Here is a 16,191-nt window from a genome sequence, read left to right on the forward strand (position 1 = left end):
GTTCTTGTGATCATTCTGACCCCACAGGGTGGGATTTTGCGTGGAGCCCCAGATCGAGGGAGATTATCAGTGGTCTTGTATGTCTTCCATTTTCTAATTATTGCTCCCACTGTTGATTTCTTCACTCCAAGCTGGTTGGCTATTGCAGATTCAGTCTTCCCAGCCTGGTGCAGGGCTACAATTTTGTTTCTGGTGTCCCTTGACAGCTCTTTGGTCTTCACCATAGTGGAGTTTGGAGTCAGACTGTTTGAGGGTGTGCACAGGTGTCTTTTTATACTGATAACAAGTTTAAACAGGTGCCATTACTACAGGTAATGAGTGGAGGAAAGAGGAGACTCTTAAAGAAGAAGTTACAGGTCTGTGAGAGCCAGAAATCTTGATTGTTTGTTTCTGACCAAATACTTATTTTCCACCATAACATGCAAATAAATTGTTAAAAAAACAGACAATGTGATTTTCTGGATTTTTTTTTCTCAGTTTGTTTCCCATAGTTGAGGTCTACCTATGATGTAAATTACAGACGCCTCTCATCTTTTTAAGTGGTGGAACATGCACTATTGCTGACTGACTAAATACTTTTTTGCCCCACTTGTACTTTATATGTACCGTAATTAACTTTGTGTCACCCTAAGTTCTCGGTGCATAATGTGTATTCTCAGTTTTGTTACAAGACATGATGACTCATAAATGCACTGCTGCAAGTACAGTAGTCATCTAGATATATCCGAAACAGTATGTGATACTAATTTCAAGCTTGCTTCTGTTTTAAAAGGCTTTTATTTTCATTTTTGTTAAACGCAGTGGAAATATTAACAATAGCAACTATTAGAATCAAGTATCATCAGTGTCCACTGCAACCAGTTCATTGTCTGACTTAAGATCAATATTATGTAGTTGCGTAGAATGAATTAACAACAACTGAAGAATTACATCCATATACTCAATACTTATAAACTCATACAGAACACCCAAATAACAGGTCCCCATGCCCATCAACCCTCCCCCGAAATGTCATTAAGTATCACCTTATGTAGGCATATGATGGAACTAAAGGTACCGTCACATTTAGCGACGCTGCAGCGATATAGACAACGATGCCGATCGCTGCAGCGTCGCTGTTTAGGACCTTGTGTGGTCGCTGGAGCGCTGTCACACAGACAGCTCTCCAGCGACCAACAATGCCTAAGTCCCCGGGTAACCAGGGTAAACATCGGGTTACTAAGCGCAGGGCCGCGCTTAGTAACCCGATGTTTACCCTGGTTACCATTGTAAAAGTAAAAAAAAAAACAGTACATACTCACATTCCGGTGTCTGTCCCCCGGCATCAGCTTCCCTGCACTGTGTCAGCGCCGGCCAGCCGTAAAGCAGAGCACAGCGGTGACGTCACCGCTGTGCTCTGCTTTACGGCCGGCCGGCGCTGACACAGTCAGTGCGGGAAGCTGACGCCGGGGGACAGACACCGGAATGTAAGTATGTAGTGTTTGTTTTTTTTCAACTTTTACAATGGTAACCAGGGTAAACATCGGGTTACTAAGCGCGGCCCTGCTCTTAGTAACCCGATATTTACCCTGGTTACCAGTGAACAGCGGGTGATCAGCGACCAAAAAAAAGGTCCTGATCATTCCCAGCGACCAACGATCTCCCAGCAGGGGCCTGATCGTTGGTCGCTGTCACACAAAACGATTTTGTTAACGATATCGTTGCTACGTCACAAAAAGCAACGATATCATTAACGAAATCGTTATGTGTGAAGGTACCTTAAATCTGCAGAAGGCTTGGCTGGGAATCCTATTAGGCAGTGTCTGCTATTGTTGACCACCATCCCCGTACCTTATCAAATTTCTAAGCACATCTCCTATTCATATAGAGGACTTTATAAAGTGGTTGCAGCCAGTGGATTCATACAGCGGACTTCCTTGGCTTTCCATGCCATTATAATTATTTTTATAGCACAGAAAAACAGACTCTGTTTTTGGACCCACTAATAAGCTCATCTATAATATCCAGCAGGCACACTTTAAGGGACAACACCCTAGGGCAGACGTGGGTTAACTCTGTTCTGTAGGCTACATCCGGCTCTCCCCCGCCCACCATCCACCCACCGCTGCCCGCTGTCACCGCTATTTGCATCTTGATGACGCAGACCGTGGTGAATACATTGATGGATGACAGGGCTCCATCTTCCAGCATCAGCTTGTGAGACAGCAGATGCAATAATGTCACTTCATCGTGCTGCTGCTGTGCACAGGAGACAGGAGCAGAGCGCCGGGGGAATGGGAGTGAGGTGAGTATGTGTTTTGTTTTTTTTATCTCATGTGTATGGGATATTTGTATGTATATAGGAGGCTATATGGAGCTCACACTGTATATAGGAGGCTGTCTGAGGCTCCCACTGCATATGTAGTATATGTGGGGGCTCTGCTCATGCTGCATATAAGAGTCTATGTGGGAGATCACACTTTATATAGGAGACTATGTGGGGGCTCATGTTGAATGTAGGAGGCTATGTGAGGCTCAGCCTGGGCTCATACTGTATATAGGAAACTATATGGGGCTCACACTGTATTCACTGATGAGCAAAAGGGTGACAATGTTTTGAACTTTTGAATTTCAGTCTCAGTATCTCACCAACCACTACTGCTTCGAATGTTAGACTACCATCATTTTATAGAATTATCCAAAAAGATGGTCATAAGAGTGTATAAAAAATTAGAGATAATTTGTATTATATAAATTCATAAAAACAAATAGATAAAATATAAAACCTGATTAAGTGGTAATGGGCGAGAGCACAAACACCAAAATGCCACGTCCAATCATGGGTACACAGTCTAAGTATATAAAGAATAAAGGGTAACCAGGGGGAGGGTAAAACAGCTGTCATAAGGAAAATCAATGGTACAAAGCAATTGGTGAAAAGATGTGTGTATGTATATGTGTATGCCCCACAGGATGTGTGGATGTGTAGACCCCAGATCCTGTGGGGCAGTATAAAGTGCTTGTGCGCTAAACAGAATTAATTAGTAATATACCATTGTTGGAAATATAAAGTGCCAAACATTTATAAAAACTACCACAGGAAATACATATGACAAGACCAAGTATTGATAAACCCAAGGTACAAATAGGAAACAAAGTACATATGAGTATAATCCCAGTGACCAACCTGATATCGGACATAGAAGGAAAGAGCCCCAACGCGCGTTTTGCTTCCTCGGGGGTGTTTGAGCAATAAATAGACTTGAGTTCTCTTTTTTGGGTCATCATTTTATAGACCTTCATCTTGGCTATCTCATACATAAATTTGACTTGCAACTATTTAATATGTGATTAGTTGTGCAGATTCTTGTCATTTCACTGACTTGTTACTGTTTTTGCTCCTGAAAATCTAAATTTAATTTTTATTTTGTTAGTATTTTGTAAATCTACCTTTCTCTGAATCACTGCCTGAATTCTTCTGGACATGCTCTCGACCAAATTCAAGCATGTCTTTACTAAAATGTCATCCCTGGTCTCTTCTACACGTTCCCGAAAGTTGGTGCATACTGGTCGACTCACTTGGGTATGTGTACATCTTTTTCTTCAACTCTACCCACAAATGTTCGATTGGGTAGAGATCTCGGGACTGTGATGGACAATCCAGCACCTCTATTTCATTGTCATTTAACCATTTTTTTTGCCAATCTCGACATGTTTTGGTTAGTTGACGTGCTGGAACACTATGTTGTCCTTTTCATACCCATACTACTCGAGTGTACGAAGCAACTCCTCTTGTATTATATTCACATATAGTTCAGCATTGAGACCACCATCAATCCTAGTCAAGTATCCAATGTCTTTGGCTGTGAAACAACCCCATATAATCCGGCTTCCTCAACAAAACTTAACAGTTCCTTCAATTTCTTAGATCCTATACCCATTTGCACCCATCAGAGTCTAGTCTATTGACTTTCGCCTCAATGCCCCAAATCACTCGTTTCCAGTTTTCTACTATCCACTCATGTTTATCGCACCAGAACTGATAGACCTTGTTATGAGCTGATTTGTTGACTGGACGGACTTCATTTCGTATTCTTCTAAGTCAACTCTCATGGTGATCACATGATGCAGTTTGGCAATTTTCTTTTCCGAGAAGCTCTTATTGATGAGCTGGATGATGCTGTTTCTCTTTTCTTGAGAAATTGTCTTCATGGCTGCTCCTCAGTTTGAACCAATGACCTTTTGTTTGAGAATCAAACTAATAACACACAGCTATTAGGAAATGCGGGAACAGATTGTAATTTTATAGTATACAGGAAGAGAGAGATTTTTCCACCACCAGGAGCAAAACCGTAACAATGCATTGACAACACAAGAATCTGCATATCTAATCATATGCTAAATAGTCGCAAGTCCAATTTATGTATGAGATAGCCAAGATAATTGTCTATAAAATGATGGTAGTCTCATGTTAGAAGCAGTAGTGGATGGTTAGATATGGAGCCTAAAAGTCAAAAGTTTAAAACATTGTGAGCCCCACTGGGAGCAGCCATGATATTGTCTGTAAAGCGCGGAGAAATATAGTTCTATATAAACAAAGCATAATAAATAGAGAGGTGGGAAAGCTTCTTTACAGACACCTCTATCTACACTGAGAACAAAAAGATCAGGCATGTTGAAATCCAGTATGTACAATCCTTCTATTCAACAAGAGGAGAGATGAGTTAGCCATGTTGGTTAAATCTATGGATACCGTCACACAGTGGCATTTTGATCGCTGCGACGGCACGATCCGTGACGCTCCAGCATCGTAACAATATCGCTCCAGCGTCGTAGACTGCTGTCACACTTTGCAATGTACGACGCTGGAGCGATAATTTCATGACGTATGTGCGATGTAGAAGCCGTTGGTTACTATGCGCACATCGTATACAATATCGTGCACACCTTTGTCACACCATGCGATCATGCCGCCACAGCGGGACACTAGACGACGAAAGAAAGTTTCAAACGATCTGCTACGACGTACGATTCTCAGCGGGGTCCCTGATCGCAGGAGCGTGTCAGACACTGCGAGATCGCTGGAACGTCACGGATATATCGCTGGAACGTCACGAATCGTGCCGTCGTAGCGATCAAAATGCCACTGTGTGACGGTACCCTATGGGTTAGGCCATCGAGAACGATGGACATATCTTGTGCATACAGATTGTGAAAAAAGTGTCATGTAAATAATTAATCAGGTGTTTATAACCAGATTTGGGCATGTTTCTGATAAGGTGTGTTTTTAGTTATGATATTTATGATCTATATTAGGAAGACTAGGGGGGTTCTGTATGTGTCTGAATGTATGACTATTTATTTATGCAGAGTCTTTTTCTTCTACTTGATCTTCAAAGCCGAGGACCCTAAAGGGCTGATCCTCCCTGGGACAGGATGTCACAACAGGTGCTGCAGAGATCTTGCACAGAGTGTACGGCTGAGATACAAAACAGGATAGGAGCAGAAACCGCAGCTTTGAAAGCTATCAGTCACATCTTGTGGTCCGGGCTTCACTTTTGCGGTTTATTGCAATATTATGGTTATCTATAATTCAGTCTATTATGGGCGCCTGCAGTGCAAATAGTGTCTGGCAGGACATATACCTGGAGATCCGCTCTGTCTGTATACAGTAGTTAAAATAAGTAAAATAAGTAAAACCTGTGTTGATGTATTAATTACACATCCAAACACATCTACTGTATAATGTGATTAGTGGAGCCCTTAAACAGACATTAATAAATTCCCCCATCACATGCAGCAATTTAAAAAATATCCTTTCTTTTATTTACAGATTTTTTTTTTTAAGGTTTTTTTTGTAATCAACCATTTCATTTTTCATTTTATCACACAATAGGATTAGAACATTATCTGGATTAAGGGTTATTCCCTTCTTTAGAAATTATCACCTGTCCATTGCCTGAATGATAACTTACTAAGGGTCCAACCATCACAAGAACGAATCTCTGAAATGGAACGTCTGAATAGAGCAGTGATCGGACATATGCTCCGAAAATGTCCGAAAAATCAGAGCGCTCTACTAAGCTGTCTCTGGCAGTGTCAAAGAGAGTAAAAGTGGCGGTGGTGTATATATCGGGGTACTGCATTTCAGAGCCATGCTATTGGAATCGGTGGGGGTCCCAGTAGAGAACCCCATATCCCTCAGATAGGTGATAACTTAAAGGGATTTTCACCCATCTTTACAAGTTATCATTTGCTTTTATACATTGGGGATATTTACTGCGCAAAATGCGATTTTTGGCATAAATTGTGCCAAAAAAAGATTGTGCCAAATGTATTGCTTGTTTTAGACACTGACCAGACCACAGTTTCTGCCTGCCACCTCTAAGTTTATACTGTATAAATGTTGGAGAGTATCAATTAATCTCCCCCATTGTTGAAGGTTATATCCAACTAAATGTACCAAAATGTAACACTGCCTTTAATTAGTTTTGCTAAATATTAAACATTGTGTTTTGACCATTAAAGGGGTTTCTGACATTAAAGAATGCTGTAAGCTCCATATAGTTTAACTTCTTCCGGAGCATCCATAGACTAATATCTGGGCAGTCGGCAGTCTGCTATGCAGTGACGTTCTAAATTGTCATCCATGGTATAACCGCTCTTCGACATTGCAGGAGCAGGGAGCACAGCCAGATGTCCCATAGAGAAGGTGGAGAGGGTTCTCCTTCCTAACAACTGTATACACGGCGCTGAATAAGCACTGTATATACAGTATAGAAAGCGCTGATGACGCTTCTTCCTCTGGATCCAGCAATCAGGTGTATTTGCCCTGTAACTGGGCTTGTATGCCAGCCCCAGTTACAGGGGAAATACGATGAAAAAAAACATGTAAATATTGAAATGCCCCTCAAGACCTTATGGGGACCTCAATAAAAAATAATAAGCAGCAAAAAGTAAATACCCCCCAATACTGCTAATCCAAATGACTGTTACTGGCCCTAAAAAAATGACAAAAATATGAAAAAATATAAGCAATAAAATGAGTATGAATAAAACATGAAAATTAAGCTCCATGTAGCACAAAAAAGCTGCAAAAACTATTTAAATATCCGAAACAAGAAAACATTTACAGCTTTGCATGTACAAAAAAAACCTGAAAATGTGTCTCCTCAGGAACAGGGGAAGATGGCCTGGTCTTGACCTGGTTAAATGATAAAGGGTACAATGAAAATGCCTATTATGCCAGTGCCATGTGCTAATGCTCCTCCGCTGGTAGTTGCCAGGTCACTGCCATAGCGCCACATATCTGAAAGACAGCAGGATGTCGACCATAGAAACCTTCAAAAAGAACCTGAAGACTCACCTCTTCCGACAAGCCTACTGAACCGCCGCACAACCCCCTCCTAGTGTTTCATCACCCATCCCCTGCAGACTGTGAGCCCTCGCGGGCAGGGTCCTCCCTCCTTATGTACCCGTGTGCCTTGTTATTTGCTCATGTTTAATATATTTGTCTATATTTGCCCCGTATTCACATGTAAAACGCCATGGAATAAATGGCGCTATAAAAATGCATAATAATAATAATAATAATGATGCTGAAGAGAATAAAAGATGAGCATGAGCAGAAAGACATTTGGAGCCTACTGTATACATCCCATTAAGGCTATGTGCACATGTTCAGGATTTCTTGCAGAAATTTCCTGAGCAAAACAGGACATTTTCTGCAAGAATTCCGCATGCGTTTTTCTTGCGTTTTTGGTGCTTTTTTTTTTGCGGATTTTTCCGGAGGTTCCCAATGCAATAATATAGTGGGAAATCTGAAAAATTAATGAACATGCTGCGTTTTTTACCACGATGCATTTTTTCGCTGAAAAAAAACACATCATATGCACAAAAAATTGCGGAATGCATTCTAAATGATGGGATACATAATGTATGCGTTTTATTTACGTTTTTATAGCGAAAAAAACTCGAAAAATCTGCAACGTGTGAACACAGCCTTAAGGTAAAAAGAGTGCCATTACTTTTATTAAAACAAAACTAAAAAAAAAATTTTTTTTAAATAAAATGGATCCCAAAATAAGTAGCGGGACAAAAGCTGCTAAATGTTTCAAACCCCCTAGAAATGAGTGGGGTGGTATCTGTATCAGAAAAATATACACTAGTGTGACTAAGGCCAGATTATAGGCTGAACACATTAAATTAATTTATAATTATTTCTGTGGCAATCTGTTATGTTTGATCATGTGGCTACTGATGTTGTCAGATTACAGGAATCTTATGTGATCTGTAGATGCCACTTTTTGTAGACTTCCCTTCTAAGCGGCAGCTTGCTGAAAACATCCAACAAGGGAAGCGCATCCATTATGTTTTTTTCTATTCTGCATTATCCCTGTTTAGTGTGCTCTGTTTTATAACTGTTCCTTTTCCTGATATTTGTCAGATGTTATGTTTAACCAGTAATTTGATCATTTGGGCATTACCAACCATTAAAAATGGACAATCCATTTGACATACAACCTATTATTGAGACTCTTTGCGGTTCACTCATTTCTCTGACTCAAATTACCTCACCTTCAGGGTAATTAGGTCACATTTACACTGGGGCCCTACAGCAATTTGTAAGTAAATCCTCTGTGGGGAAAAACACAAAGTGTGCTAGGGTGAAATTAATCTTCATTATTTCCAATTGTCCCATGTGTATTGTGTGTAAATATGTGTGTTTATACATATACCATCATCCCCTTTCTTATGTATACAGACACACATACATGCATTTGTACACACACACAAACACCCATGGAGATCAGGGGTGGACATAACATTAGTGCAATCACAGGGGTTCAAAAGGTAAGGAGGACGCTTCCACCTCCAAGGAAACACATAAAGACGGGCATTATGATGAGATATTGGCCTGCAAAAGGTGCAAAGGGCTCACATACTGTTCATGCTTGGGGGGAGTGGCCTCTTCTGTCTGTGTCCGCAAAACAGACATACTGTATATACATACATGACAATAATACAAACTGCATGAAATAATCATAATGTGCAGGCCTAAAATTAAATAGGATTATGGGATTAATATACACATACTCAAATCTATATATAAAAACACACATGTTGCAGTGTTTATATAACAGCCATTAGTATATAGCACAGCCAACGTAGCATATAGCACAGCCACATAGTATATAACATGGCCCACGTAGTGTATAGAACAGCCATGTAGTATAAAGCACAGCCCACGTAGCATATAACAGCCCACGTAGTATAGAACACGGCCCACGTAGTATATAGAACAGCCATGTAGTATATAGCACAGACATGTAGTATACAGCACAGCCCCCCTCCCCCAAGAATGGCCCTATAGTCCAGTACTCACTGTTAGTTACAGAAAAAAAAAACACTCCTCACCTCTCAACGTTCCCGCGCCACGCTGCTCCCTCCCTGCTCCAGTCTCGACGGCTGCCGCTGCACTGCCTGACACACAGCGAGTGCGCGATGACGTCATCGCGCACCCGCAGCGGCAGTATCAGAGGCAGAGTGGGGAATGATGGGAGAGGGAGCGTCAGGTGACGCTCTCGCCTCCATCATTTGCTTTGAACTTTCCCGGCAGACGCCGGTAAAGTTCAAAGCGGCGGCGGGGGAATTAGCGCTTGCAACAGGTGGCCTCCCTGCCTCACAGGGGCCCATAGTAGCTGTGTGATGTGCCGCTGGCTGAGGGCCCCTGGGGGAGCGGGGGCCCTAGGCACTGGCAGCTGCCTGCCTCTAACACCGGCCCTGAATGGGCCTCCCTGTCTCGCCAGGGCCCCGACACTTGCCCGGGTACGCCGGGTGCTGACGCCGGCCCTGGCTACGTGGGCTGTTATATACTATATGGCTGTGTTATATGCTACGTAGATATATATATATATATATATATATATATATATATATATATATACACATACACAGTACAGAGCAAAAGTTTGGACACACCTTCTCATTTAAAGATTTTTCTGTATTTTCATGACTATGAAAACTGTAAATTCACATTGAAGGCATCAAAACTATGAATTAACACATGTGGAATTATATACTTAACAAAAAAGTGTGAAACAACTGAAATTATGATTTAGGCTGGTTTCACATTGGCGTTTTTTCGGGTGCGTTTTTGCGGTAAAAAACGCAAAAAAACGCATGGTGAAAAAACGCATGTAAACGTGTGTAAACGCTGCGTTTTTTTGACGCATGCGTTTTTGCATGTGGTGAAAAAAACGCGGCGTTTTACCGCGTTTACATGCGTTTTTTCATGCGTTTGCGTTTTTTAAACGCATGCAGAAAAATGTGTGACAACTGCCAATCATCAAAATAAAGTAAAAAACCCACTATAAACAGAAATAGTTAGGGTTAGGGGTAGGGGTAGGGTTAGGGGTAGGGATCATAACCCTAACCCTAAAGGGATCCTACCCCTAACCCTACCCCTAACCCTAACCGTACCCCTAACCCTAACCCTAAGGGATCCTAACCCTAACCCTACCCCTAACCCTAACCCTACCCCTAACCCTACCCCTAAGGGATCCTAACCCTACCCCTAACCCTACCCCTAACCCTAACCATAAAGGGATTAGGGTTAGGGTTAGGATCCCTTAGGGTTAGGGGTAGGGTTAGGGTTAGGGTTAGGATCCCTTAGGGTTAGGGGTAGGGTTAGGGTTAGGGGTAGGGTTAGGATCCCTTAGGGTTAGGGGTAGGGTTAGGGGTAGGGTTAGGGGTAGGGTTAGGGGTAGGGTTAGGTTCCCTTTATCACCTTTATGCTGGGGGGTGGCATATCAGTGTGTTTTCTGGTTTTTTAATAAAAAAACGCATGCGTTTTTTACTGCAAAAAACGCATGCACCAAAAAACGCATGCGTCCCCATTGACTCCAATGTATTTTTTGACCCAAAAAAAACGCATGAAAACGCATGCGTTTTTTTTTGGTCCAAAAAACGCTTCTAAAAATACTACAAGTAGCATTTCAGAAAATGAACACATGCAGTAAAAAAACGCATGCGTCAAAAAACGCGACCAAACGCGTACACAAAAAAACGCATGCGTTTTCAATGTTAAAGATAGGAAAAAAAAACGCATGCGTTTTTTTGAAAAAAAACGCTGCAGACAAAAACGCAAGTGTGAAACCACCCTTATATTCTAGGTTCTTCTAAGTAGCCACCTTTTGTTGCGATGACTGCTTTGCACACTCTTGGCATTCTCTTGATGAGCTTCAAGAGGTAGTCACCGGGAATGGTCTTCCAACAATCTTGAAGGAGTTCCCAGAGATGCTTACCACTTGTTGGCCCTTTTGCCTTCACTCTGCGGTCCAGCTCAACCCAAACCATCTGGATTGGGTTCCGGTCTGGTGACTGTGGAGGCCAGTTCATCTGGTGTAGCACCCCATCACTCTCCTTCTTGGTCAAATAGCCCTTACACAGCCTGGAGGTGTGTTTGGGGACATTGTCCTGTTGAAAAATAAATGATGGTCCAACTAAACGCAAACCGGCTGGAATAGCATGCTGCTGCAAGATGCTGTGGTAGCCATGCTGGTCCAGTATGCCTTCAATTTTGAATAAATCCCCAACAGTGTCACCAGCAAAGCACCCCCACACCATCACACCTCCTCCTCCATGCTTCACGGTGGGAACCAGGCATGTAGAGTCCATCCGTTCACCTTTTCTGCGTCGCACAGAGACACGGTGGTTGGAACCAAAGATCTCAAATTTGGACTCATCAGACCAAAGCACAGATTTCCACTGGTCTAATGTCCATTCCTTGTGTTGTTTAGCCCAAAAAAGTCTCTTCTGCTTGTTGCAGTGGTTTCCTAGCAGCTATTTTACCATGAAGGCCTGCTGCACAAAGTCTCCTCTTAACCGTTGTTGTAGAGATGTGTCTGCTGCTAGAACTCTGTGTGGCATTGACCTGGTCTCTAATCTGAGCTGTTGTTAACCTGCGATTTCTGAGGCTGGTGACTCAGATAAACTTAACTTTCAAAGTTTTCCCAGTTTTTCGGACTGACTGACCTTCATTTCTTAAAGTAATGATGGCCACTCGTTTTTCTTTACTTAGCTGCTTTTTTTCTTGCCATAATACAATTTCTAACAGTCTATTCAGTAGGACTATCAGCTGTGTATCCACCAGACTTCTGCTCAACACAACTGATGGTCCCAACCCCATTTATAAGGCAAGAAATCACACTTATAAATCCTGACAGGGCACGCCTGTGAAGTGAAAACCATTTCCGGTGACTACCTCTTGAAGGTTATCAAGAGAATGCCAAGAGTGTGCAAAGCAGTCATCAAAGCAAAAGGTGACTACTTTGAAGTACCCAGAATATAAGACATAATTTCAGTTGTTTCACGCTTTTTTGTTAAGTATATAATTCCACATGTGTTAATTCATAGTTTTGATGCCTTCAGTGTGAATTTACAATTTTCATAGTCATGAAAATACAGAAAAATCTTTAAATGAAAAGGTGTGTCCAGACTTTTGGTCTGTACTGTGTATTATACATACACTTTCACACACATGCATACATGCACATAGACATATAAATAAATGCTAACACACACAAATGCATTCATACATTGTGACAAAGTCACTGGCAAAGTACTGGGGGGAAGATATGTATCACTGAGGTTATTGGCTTCAGTGATATGAATCTAAGAAAATGCTCCAGCATAAATAAGTGCTGAGAGGGGTTTATCGGCCATGTTAAGGGCTTGGTTTAGTAAACATCTGAAGAGTGGGTGGGAGGCTGTTCACATTTCCAGAAGGTAATACACAGCCTTCAGGCTCATTCAGAGTCTTGTGTTCCTAGAGATCAGAGTCACAGAGCTGTGTGTGCTCGTGAAAAGGAAAGATAGACCTTTATATGTTTGTTCCTGAGCGGACATCCAGATCCCTGCAGCAACACTGACTGTGCCATATGCTCTGTTTTTTTTTTTTTGTTTTTTTTTCCTGTTAGGCCAGAAAGGCATTGTTTATTTTGCTAACTTGCACTGGTTTATGCAGTATCTTTAATAAACTAGTGGGAGATTTAAAGAGACAGCATTACTGTGTCTACCTCTACGTGCAGCCGAGTGAGCTGATCTACAACAATATATATATATTTATTTATTATACACTCAAACTTGTACATACACACAATTAATACAGTAATATCCCAAATTTTGGATAGTGGTATTTGTGTATATCTCTCAGACTTGAATTTACCAGAAAATGCTCACATTGACTCATTTATAACTTGTACTGCTGGCAGAAATAACTAAAGTATATTCCCTGTGAAAAAAATGCTATAAGCCATGTAAATAGTATTGTCAAGATCAGTTTAGATAGAAGTGGTGCTGAGCTGTGGAATATTTCCATCCAAGGGTGAGAACTGACCTCAACCATGAAGAGCTTTGTACTTGTGATCGTGAAGGATGAGTGTACTGTCACTATTTGTGTCGCTTTGTATAAAAATAAATAAAAATAAAAATATCACAACAGAAAAATAATATAACACTAGTTATTTTGCAACAGATCCTATTTGTTTCTGCTAATTCGAACAGATGGAAGAATATTAATCTGTGTTTTCATCACCTCATTTGGGTGGATTAAATATCTAATATATAATTGCCTAGAATACTACTTCCTGCAATTTGTGCCAACTTCCTGTCCGGAGCTAATGTCCGGAGCTAATGTCCGGAGCTAATGTCCGGAGCTAATGTCCGGAGCTAATGTCCGGAGATAAGTGACGTCAACAGTGTCCAGTGTCTGATTGGTTGCCGCCTGCTGCGAGCGACCAATCAGAAACGTGCCGTACTGTGACACACTCCGCCCGCCATTTTGGTGTGATTTTTGAATTTTTACCTCACAGCAAGTTTCTACTGCGTGGAGGCGGGCCCAGTGACGTTGCTCTTCAAGCTCCTGCCGAATTTCGTCAAAAAAATGATAATACCATTTACCAAAACTATATATATTTAGTTGTGAAGTGGTTCAGTGACATTTTCACACCAATTTTGAACTTTTGTTTGGTGTTTTCTCCATATACTGCCTATTATTTTTGTTCTTTCTTACTATTATTTATTAATTGTATTATTCTTACATTTGAATAAATAAAGTATATATGGATTCTAGACTCCCGATTCTTTAGAATCGGGCTGCCATCTAGTTTTAAATAATACTCTGTATAATCCCTTGTATGTCTATTTAGGATCCTCATGTGTAAGAGATTTTGTAAAAACATTAAAACAAGTGCAACAATGAAATGTTACGATCGCTGAACTTTGAATACTGACCACAAATCATTCTGATCACATTTGTTTTCTTTTTCATTGCGTATCTTGTTGATACCTGTATATATGAGATATGTGAGGATAGGTAAGAAATACATAGATAGTTAGGGAGATAGATGGATAAAAAGAGATTACATCCATGACTTAGTAGATGGATTAAAAGATATCTAGACATTAGACAGATAAATTATATAAGTGGATCTGAAAGATTTAAAGAAATGGATAAACACGGTAGATACTGATATTAGATCAATTTTTGGTATAAAAACATTACATAAAAAAACTGGTATCAGATATTAAACTAGGCTTTTTTATTTTGTGAATGACATGTAATCAATGGTGCTATATAAATAATAATAATAATGTAACAATTCATATTATTTTTTAATATTTATGACCAAACCGCTGCACGACCAGCTCTATCCTCTCCTACTGTATCCTCACCCATCCCTTGTAGATTGTGAGCCCTCGCGGGCAGGGTCCTCTCTACTTGTATTGTTTAAGATTATTGTATCGAAATGATGACATTTTAGCAATATAAAGTCTACACGTGTGCCTTTGAATATAATAAAAAATATATATAGTCCTTAGTTCGTGATTATCTATAGATCTTTGTGCAGACTTTATGAGAAGTACTTTTGTCTTGTGCAGAATTTCTTCGGAGGATGACCACTAAACCTTCCTGTAGGTTTCTGCCATGTGACTGCTTTGTTTCCTGTGGTCGGCCATGCATATAATGGCAGCATGGACTAGTCTGGCCCTAACAGCTGACATCTGCTTACTTTTTCCAATAGAATAACAGCCTAATCTACCTCCAGTGTGTGTCTGAAAAAAAAGGGGTGGAGGGGGCGCTCCAACTATTGACCGGGGTCCCTTTCAGCCAGGGATTGGTCCACATGTCTTCAGGAACTGGGAGGGCTGATTTGAAATGCAGATCTGTAGACAGCAGAGTCCTACCCTGCCCTCTCTTCCTTTGGTGTGTCTGTCATAGTGAAAAATGGCTTGCACAAGGGTCAGTCACCCTTGCTTACTTAATTACCTCTTGTTGGACCCCCAGAACTGTCACAAGCTGTGGTGGATGCAGGAGCAGTTCCCCTCCTAGTGCTGTGTATCCAAGAGCCAGAAGTCGCTTTAAAAAGGATTGCTGCTTCAGCCCTGAGTGATCTATCAAAGCATTCTCCAGAGCTGGCGCAGACGGTGGTGGACGCAGGGGCAATCGCCCACTTAGCCCAGATGATCCTCTATCCAGATGCTAAACTCAAGGTACTCACTTATCCTTTTACTGTTTACTGTGCCTTTATCTCTCTTTGGCTGTGTGCAGGGTGGAATAATAGGTTTCTCTGATACATTAGAGGATGCACAAGTTAAATGTACCCTTTGACTTTTGTAACATCTTGATGAGTTATACCAAATAACACACTCAGCTCTGCTACATCTGCATAAAATCCAGTGACGATATCTTAGGCTTTTAGTTATACTTTGCCCTTGTCTACACATGGAGATAATCTCCTTCCTGAACCTTGAGTATTGCAATGTAGTCGTCTCGCTTTACCTAACCGTCACACTATCAGTATTTGGTCAGTATTTTACATCAGTATTTGTAGCCAAAACCAGGAGTGGAACAATTAGAGGAAAAGTATAATAGAAACATATGCACCACTTCTGCATTTATCATCCACTCCTGGTTTGGGCTTACAGATACTGATGTAAAATACTGACCAAATACTGCTGGTGTGACGGCAGCCTTACACCCGCAGAAGTAGCTGCTTTTCTCATTTGTCATGAATTGTTTGCCTTGGACAGATGCTTTTGGTTGATCCGCAGCGACTAGCACAAAGCCACCAAAGGAATTCACTTTCCCATTCATTCTGCAGTTCTACATTTGCAGCCATGTGCTCCTGTATTACTCGAGAAGAGGTT

General features: G+C 41.2%; 1 protein-coding gene across 1 annotated transcript in view; it reads left to right on the forward strand.

The window, feature by feature from the left end:
• Positions 1-16,191, forward strand: part of SPAG6 (sperm associated antigen 6) — a 236,242-nt gene that overhangs the window by 128,068 nt on the left and 91,983 nt on the right. The window contains exon 5 of the mRNA XM_069729552.1: positions 15,329-15,534. Coding sequence (XP_069585653.1) covers positions 15,329-15,534 — 206 coding nt within the window. The remainder of the gene's footprint in view (positions 1-15,328; positions 15,535-16,191) is intronic.

Source organism: Ranitomeya imitator, chromosome 6, assembly GCF_032444005.1.
Source record: "Ranitomeya imitator isolate aRanImi1 chromosome 6, aRanImi1.pri, whole genome shotgun sequence".
NCBI lineage: Eukaryota > Metazoa > Chordata > Amphibia > Anura > Dendrobatidae > Ranitomeya > Ranitomeya imitator.